The sequence below is a fragment of the Sorghum bicolor genome, chromosome 9 (assembly GCF_000003195.3).
Source record: "Sorghum bicolor cultivar BTx623 chromosome 9, Sorghum_bicolor_NCBIv3, whole genome shotgun sequence".
Taxonomy (NCBI): domain Eukaryota; kingdom Viridiplantae; phylum Streptophyta; class Magnoliopsida; order Poales; family Poaceae; genus Sorghum; species Sorghum bicolor.
In genome coordinates this window covers 26,924,635-26,932,733 of record NC_012878.2, presented here as the reverse complement: position 1 = coordinate 26,932,733, position 8,099 = coordinate 26,924,635, and the positions used below count along the sequence as shown (strand labels likewise).

Genomic DNA, 8,099 nt, shown 5'->3' with positions numbered 1-8,099 from the left:
CAAGAGCAGGGGGTGGCTGCTGAGGGGTATAAGGGCGAGGTCGCTCGGCTAGAAGCTCTGCTCACCGAGAAGGACCTTGCCCTGAACCATTCTCAGGTCGACCTTTCTGCGGCTCAGAGCGAGGTGGCTCGTTGGCACCGGAGCTCGGTGGAAGACGAGAAGCGAGCCGAGGGTAAGAACTGCGTCTTTTACGTTGGCTTTTCTTATGTTTGGATTGATCTTCCTGACCTTTATGTTTTTTTCGTTCTGTTTTTCAACAGAGTTGGAGAAGAAGGTGGCTGAGGTAGTCTCTGCCGCTGACGCCTTGCAGAAGTCCTTCGACGCCGAGGTCACGGACCGCTTGGCTCTGGAAGCCGTGGACGCCTTGGCGTGCGCTGGACTCAGGGTGTCGGCAGGCGTGTCGGGGTCGTCGCTGCAGAGTCGGATTGAAGCTCTCTACTCCCGGGCTAGGGAGAGGATGAGGGAGGCGCTCCACGCCGGGGTAAAGAAAGCCCTGGCGGTGGTGAGCTCTCACTAGATCGGCATTGATTTGCCGGCGGTTAGTGAGGGCTACGTCCTTCCTGATGACGAGGCGGAGGCCTAGGAGGATCTGCAGAGGCTTGAAGACGCCGCGGACGCCCTGGGAGATGCCCTGGCCGCCTTCTTTGACGCCGAGGTGGAGCTTCCCCCCCTTGGCGCGTAGGGGCCTAGGCAAGCAGGGCAATGAGGCCCTTGAGTTAGTTTTTTCTCTTTTTGTAAACATCAAAGGCCAGTGGGCCTTCTGTTCTGTATATAAAACATTAATGCTTTTATATGATTGTTCCTTTTAAGATTTCCTTTATATTTCTTGTTGTCACTTTTTCCCTATGCCGACCCGACCTCGGCAGCGCGGGGTTAGGTGAGCTACATAGGGTCTGTGCTAGTCAGAGCGTCCGAGCCCAAGTCCTTTCCTTTTCCTTAGTAATTTTAGAAGTCCACATCCATCCCCTAATCCTAGAGGGTGAGTAGAGGTCGTCCTTGCCCGTGGGCGTGGATCTTTCCTCGGGTTCATGCCTTAAGGTTTAGGGGGTGGTTCTGTGGTTTCTTAAATTCCTTTAGGAAACAAAAGAAATACACTAGGTCGGGGTGTTTTGACTTGTGCGAAAAAAGGAAAAAAGACTCGGAGTTGCCATAGGGGGTTCCCCCCGTGTAGCCCCCGAGGGAGGCTCGGACTCTGCAAGGCAGATCCGAGGCTTACTCTCTAAAAGAAACGACCATATAATTTTGAACTTTCATTTATTCTTTCGAGATGATGAACAAATGGATGTTTTTACAAAGTTCTAAGGGTAGAAGCGACGTAGCTATTCTATGTTCCACGCGTTCTTGAAGACCCTCCCCTACTTCGTTGGCGAGCTTGTAAGTGCCGGGTCGGAGGACCTCGACAATGACGAAGGGTCCTTCCCAGGGGGGCATGAGCTTGTGACGACCCTTGTTGCTTTGCCTGAGCCTCAGCACCAAGTCGCCGACTTGAAAGGCTCGGCCTCGGACTCGTCGCACGTGGTATCGGCGGAGGGCCTGCTGGTACTTGGCAGAGTGTAGGAGGGCTACGTCTCTGGCTTCATCCAGCTGGTCTAGTTTGTCTTCTTGGAACGTCTTGCAGCTATTTTCGTCGTAGGCTTGTACCCTTGGAGACCCATACTCTAGATCCGAGGGGAGAACGGCTTCTGACCCATAGACCATGAAGAACGGGGTGAAGCCTGTGGCTCGGCTTCGAGAAGTCCTTAGACTCCAGATCACGGCCGGCAGCACTTTGAGCCACCTTTTTCCGAACTTGTCCAACCGATTGAAGATCCTGGGCTTCAGACCCTAGAGGATCATGCCATTGGCACGTTCCACCTGACCGTTGGTCTTTGGGTGAGCAACCGCTGCCCAGTCCACACGTATGTGGTGTCTGTCACAGAACTCCAGGAATTTCCGCCCGGTGAACTGTGTGCCGTTATCGGTGATTATGGAGTTGGGCTCTCCAAATCGGTGGATGATATCCGTGAAGAACAGCACTACTTGTTTGGCTTTGATCCTGGTGATGGGTCAGACCTCAATCCACTTGGAGAACTTGTCGATTGCGACAAGCAAGTGGGTGAAGCCCCCGGGCGCCTTTTGAAGAGGCCCGACAAGGTCGAGGCCCCAGACAGCAAAGGGCCAGGTGATGGGGATCGTCTGCAGAGCCTGAGTGGGGAGATGAATCTACTGAGCGTATAACTGGCATCCCTCATAGGTCCGCACGATCTCCGTGGCACTGGCCACGGTGGTGGGCCAGTAGAAACCTTGTCGGAAGGCGTTTCCTACTAGCGTCCGAGGCGCGGCGTGGTGGCCACAAGCCCCCGAGTGTATATCCTCCAGGAGCTTGATTCCCTCCTGACGTGAGATGCAGCGCATGAGAATGCCTGAGGGGCTGCGCTTGTACATCTCTCTGCCGAGAAGGAGGAAAGTCTTGGCGCGACGAGCCACACGTCGTGCCTCAGCCTGGTCTGAGGGCAGAGTGCCGTCGACGAGGCGTTGTAGCAAGGGGTAGCGCCAGTCTGGTGAGTCATCTGGTGCAGGGGGTTCGGACTCGATGTCCATGGCCTCCTGCTCCTGAGTCGTGGAGATCTTGGGGTAGGGGCCCGAGTCGCCTGGGGTTTGATCCGAGCCCCCGTCGTCTTTGTAGTCGACGGAAGGCTTATAGAGGTCGCTGACAAAGACGTCCGAGGGGATCGTGGCCCGCTCAGATGCCATTTTGACAAGCGCATTGGTGGCCTCATTGTATTTCCTTAACACGTGGTTAAGTTCGAGGCCGTCATACTTTTCCTCCAGGCGCCGGACTGATTTGCACTACGCGTCCATCTTGGGGTCGTGGCAGCTGGACTCTTTCATGACCTGGTCGATGATGAGTCTGGAGTCGCCTCGGATGTCAAGCCGCTTGATCCTAAGCTCGATCGCGATATGGAGACCATTAACAAGGGCCTTGTACTCTGCCGTGTTGTTTGAGGCGGGGAAGTGGAGTCAGATTGCATAACGCATCCTTACCCCGAGGGGGGAGACGAAGACGAGGCCAGCGCCGGCTCCGGTTTTCATCAAGGACCCGTCGAAGTACAAGGTCCAGCACTCGTGTTGGATCTGAGGTGGGGGGAGTTGAGTTCCCGTCCACTCTGCTACAAAATCCGCTAGAACTTGGGATTTTATAGCTTTCCGAGGCTCATAGGTGATCCTGTCACCCATAAGCTCAATAGCCCACTTAGTAATTCTACCATTAGCCTCTCGGTTCTGGATCGCTTCCCCCAGAGGGAAAGATGACACTACCGAGACTGGATGAGACTCAAAGTAATGGCAAAGTTTGCGTCGGGCTAAGACTACCACATAGAGTAGTTTTTGGATTTGGGGGTATGGGGTCTTTGTGTCGGATAGTACCTCACTGATGAAGTACACCGGCCTTTGGACTGGTAGGGCATGCCCTTCTTCCTTTCTTTCGACCACGATAGCTGCGCTGGCCACCTGATCGGTGGCCGCGACGTAAAGGAGCAATGGTTCCCCCTCGGCGGGGGGTACCAAAATGGGAGGGTTAGTGAGCAGAGCCTTGAGCTTGTCAAGGGCTTCCTGGGCCTCGGGGGTCCAGGAAAAGTGCTCGGATTTTCTAAGTAACCTATACAAAGGTAGTCCCTTCTCCCCGAGACGGGAGATGAAATGACTGAGGGAGGCCAGGCATCCCATAACTCTCTGCACTCCCTTTAGGTTACGGATTGGGCCCATGTTCGCGATGGCCAAGACATTTTCAGGACTGGCCTCGATCCCTCACTCAGACACAATGAATCCTAGGAGCATGCCTCGGGGGACCCCAAAAACGCATTTTTCGGGGTTGAGTCTGATCCCTTTAGCCCTGAGGCATCGGAATGTTTCATCCAGGTCGGGCACTAGGCCGCTTGCCGTCCTGGATTTGACAACAATGTCGTCTATGTAAGCTTCTACCGTTTTGCCTACGAGGTCCCCGAAGACCTGGAGCATACATCGCTGGTATGTAGCCCCCGCGTTCTTAAGGCCGAAAGGCATGGTTACGTAGCAAAACATTCCGAAAGGGGTGATGAAAGAAGTCGTGAGCTGGTCGGACTCTTTCATCTTGATTTGGTGGTAGCCAGAATAAGCATCAAGAAAAGATAAAATTTCACATCCCGCAGTGGAGTCAACTATTTGATCGATACGAGGTAATGGAAAGGGATTCTTAGGACATGTTTTATTTAAACTAGTATAGTCTACACACATCCTCCACTTCCCATTTTTCTTTTTAACTAGTACAGGGTTAGCTAACCACTCGGGATGGAATACCTCCTTAATGAATCCAGCCGCCAACAACTTGTGGATCTCCTCCTCGATGGCCCGGCGCTTCTCCTCATCGAATCGGCGCAGACGCTACTTCATGGGCTTAGAGCCGGCTCGGATGTCCAAGGAGTGCTCGGCGACTTCCCTCGGTATGCCAGGCATGTCCGAGGGACTCCACACAAATATGTCTGCATTTGCGTGGAGAAAGTCGACGAGCACTGCTTCCTATTTGGGGTCGGGGCTCGAGCTGATCCTCAACGCCCTGCCCTCAGAGGTCCTAGGGTCGAGGAAGACAAGCTTGGTCTCCTCCGCCGGCTCGAAGCTCTCGACATGACGCTTGGGGTCGGGGATGTCCTGGTCACCGTCGCCGAGGCTACTGAGGATAGACAGAGACTCAGCTGGAGCCTCGGCCTGCTCGATGCACTCGACATCGCACTGGTAGGCGTGCTGGCTGGTCGTGCTGACGGTGATGATGCCGTTTGGCCCCGGCATCTTGAGCTTGAGGTAGGTGTAGTTGGGGACGGCCATGAACTTGGCGTAGCATCGTCGCCCCAGGATTGCGTGGTAGGTTCCTGGGAGCCCGACCACATCGAAGGTGAGAACCTCCCGTTTGAAGTTGTCGGGAGTCCCAAAGCAGACAGGCAGATCGAACTGCCCGAGGGGATGGGCGCGATGTCTCGGCACCACTCCGTGGAATGGTGATGTGTCATTCCTCAGCTGAGACTTGCTGATCCCCATGAGGGCCAAAGTCTCGACGTAAAGAATGTTGAGGCCGCTGCCTCCGTCCATGAACACCTTGGTGACATGAGTCTCAGCGATGATGGGGTCGACGATCAGCGGATAGCTCCCGGGGTTGGGGATCCGGTCCGGGTGATCCTGCCGATCGAACGTGATCGCGCTCTCGGACCACTTGAGGTACGAGGACGCAGCTGTGCTGATTGCGCAAACTTCTCAGAGTTCGCACTTCCTTTGACTCGTGGTGAGGCGAGCCGCACGACCCCCAATGATCAAGAGGCAGTTCTTGACCTTGGGGAAGCCTTACCCCTGAGGGTCGTCGTCCTTTGGGGGCTCTTCAGCGCCCTCCTTGACTATGATGTCGGTGTAATACCGATGTAGGACAGTGCACTCCTCAAGGGTGTGTTTGGTTGGTCCCCTGTGATAGGGGCACGACTTCTTCAACATCTCGTCGAAGAGACCGGGGCCAGCAGGAGCCCGCTTGGTGTTCTTGCCATGTGCCACGGCGACTAGGTTGTCGTCCGACTGACCCTACTTCCCTTTGCGACCCTTCTTCTTTTTCTTGGGGTTGCGTGAGCCCAAGGCCTCGGTGGCCTCGGCCTTTTTGTTACCCCTTGCCCGTGCCGTCGGAGAAAATGGCACCAACTGCCTCTTTGCCTGAGGCAAAGTTGGTGGCGATGTCGAGCAGCTGGCTGGTGCTCGTGGGGGTCTTGCGACTGAGCTCATGTACCAGCTCTTTGCAGGTGGTACCGGAGATGAAGGCTCCGATGATGTCGGAGTCCGTGACGTTGGGGAGCTCGGTGCACTGCTTGGAGAATCACCGGATGAAGTCTCGGAGGGACTCATCAGGCTTCTGCCGGCAGCTCCTGAGGTCCCAGGAGTTCCTAGGGCGCACGTATGTTCCCTGGAAATTTCCGACGAAGACCTTGACCAGGTCAGCCCAGTCATGGATCATGCGCTCAGGGAGGTGCTCGAGCCACGCTCTGGCCGTATTGGCTAGGTGGAGTGGCAGGTTGCGGATGATGAGCAAGTCATCGTCCACCCCGCCCAGCTAACATGCTAGGCGGTAGTCCGCTAGCCAGAGTTTAGGGTTGGTTTCCCCAGAGTACTTAGTGAGGTTAGCGGGCTGTCGGAATCATGCCGGAAACTTGGCCCTGCGAATGGCCTCGCTGAAGACGCGGGGGCCCGGAGGCTCGGGCGATGTGCTGCGGTCCTGGTCGGGGTCGTACCTCCCGCCTCGGCGTGGTCAAGAGCGCCGAGACTCGGCCTCGTCCCTGTCACGTCGTCTGGCCTTAAGGGTAGCTCGGGCGTGCGCGTTGGCCCCGACGCGTTCGTGGACAGATGGGGCCCTGTCGCCCCCTTGCGGGTTAGGGGGCGGCGGACCCTGCACGGTTGGTGCCCTGTTAGGAGGGGTCGATCCCCTTGGCGCCTCGTACCGTGGGACTGCAATGCAGAACTTTCTGCGTTCTGCACCACAGCTTGCTCCAGGAGGCCACGTAGCCCCTAGCGCACCCTTCTCCCCTTAGGGGTCGATGGCTCGGGCATCGCTCTGAGGAGGAGTGCGGCAGCCATCACGTTCTGGCTGGCCATGCTGAAGACTGGGGGGTTGTCACCCCCTTCGTCCTCGATGATGCGGCGGTTGACATCCCGGCCGCGGCGTCTAGCCTCGCCCCCGTCCCCGCGAGCGGACTGGTCTTGGACCAGGTCTCGCGGAGTTGGCGGAGGCATACGCGCTCTTCTTCGAGCCTGGCCTCCAGCTCGTTGAGCTGCTCGAGGTCAGGGCACTGTCCTCCTGTGGGGGCTGATGCTGCCCCGCGGGCTCCAGGATGGATCCCAGGAGTTGTGTTGGGAGGTGGAGTGGCGTTCCGCTGCCTAGAGGGTCCTGCAACCCCTTGGGCGTTGGGGGGCGCTCCTCCGACCTCGAGGTTGAAGCACTCTCGTGACGGATCATAATCGTCGTCGTCGTCGGAGTAGCCGAGGCAGTAGTTGCTGGGCTCCAGAAAGTGCATGAAGGTTTCCGGGTCGCCACAACTAGAAAAGTCAGCGCCAGCCCACTCATCGTCGCCTGAGGTTCGATCCTCAGGGTACGATGAGACGGGCGGGGTAGCGATAAGGTCCATGGTAGACCTCAGGTGGTGCCCTGGAAGATCCGCGTACGCACTTAATGAAGTGCTCACGGAAGAGGCGTAAGTGGTGACTGTGCTCTAGAGTCCCAAAGGGAGCTCGGGAGGTGCCGCTGCCTTTCCTCCATCTGTGGATGCAGGGTGATGAGAAGTCGAGGCCCCCTGGTCCCTCTTCTGAGGAGGGGGCGGGAGCCGCGCTTTGCCCTTTGACCGGGGCGGGACAAGAGGTCGCGATGATCCCCTGTTGATCCGTGGTGTGGAGCTCGACACTCCACAGGCCCTTCCTCTAGCGCCTGTCGGGCCAGAAGAGTGGGCGATCTGGTGAGGAATATGCGGGGGGAGGGCCAGACGGACCCTTGCCTCTGTGGTAGGGTCAGAGATCCTAGACCTCTGACGCCCCCGCTGGGCGCCCCCTGCATGGTGCCCTGAGCACCTCCCACGCACTGGTTGTGGCAGGATCGGCTCGGGGCGAGGCTCGGCGTCACCACGTGGTGGGAGGAGGACCATGTCATAGCCGGAGCCAAGCGACATGAACTCCAAACTCCCAAACAGCATGATGGTGCCAAGGCTGAGTGGGTGGAATCCGTCTGCCATCCAGGCTTTCCCCAGTAGGGAAAGATGAATGCCACGCAAAAGGCCCCTACCTGGCGTGCCAACTATCGGCGTCTAGACTCGTCGTCTAGACACAAACGAGTATAAGTATGCGTGACCACCTAAACCCGGATGGTGATGCAAGTGGAACACAGAGAATTTATACTGGTTCGGGCTAAGGATGCCCTATGTCCAGTGAGATCGGGGGTCTGTATTGCCTTGCACCCAAAGGTGCTTGTAGTAGGGGTGTACAAGCAGGTTGCGAGAGAGGGCTAAGTCCCAGGTCTCGGCTTTATGTGGTGGACAGAGCGCTGGTTGCTACTCTGTGAGTGAACTCGCTTG

The 8,099-nt window shown here is 57.0% G+C and overlaps 1 protein-coding gene across 1 annotated transcript; it reads right to left on the bottom strand.

Moving 5' to 3' along the window:
• LOC110430432 lies at positions 2,203–2,733 on the bottom strand. The gene has a single exon (XM_021448109.1). The coding sequence runs from the start codon at positions 2,731–2,733 to the stop codon at positions 2,203–2,205; it is 531 nt and encodes a 176-aa protein (XP_021303784.1).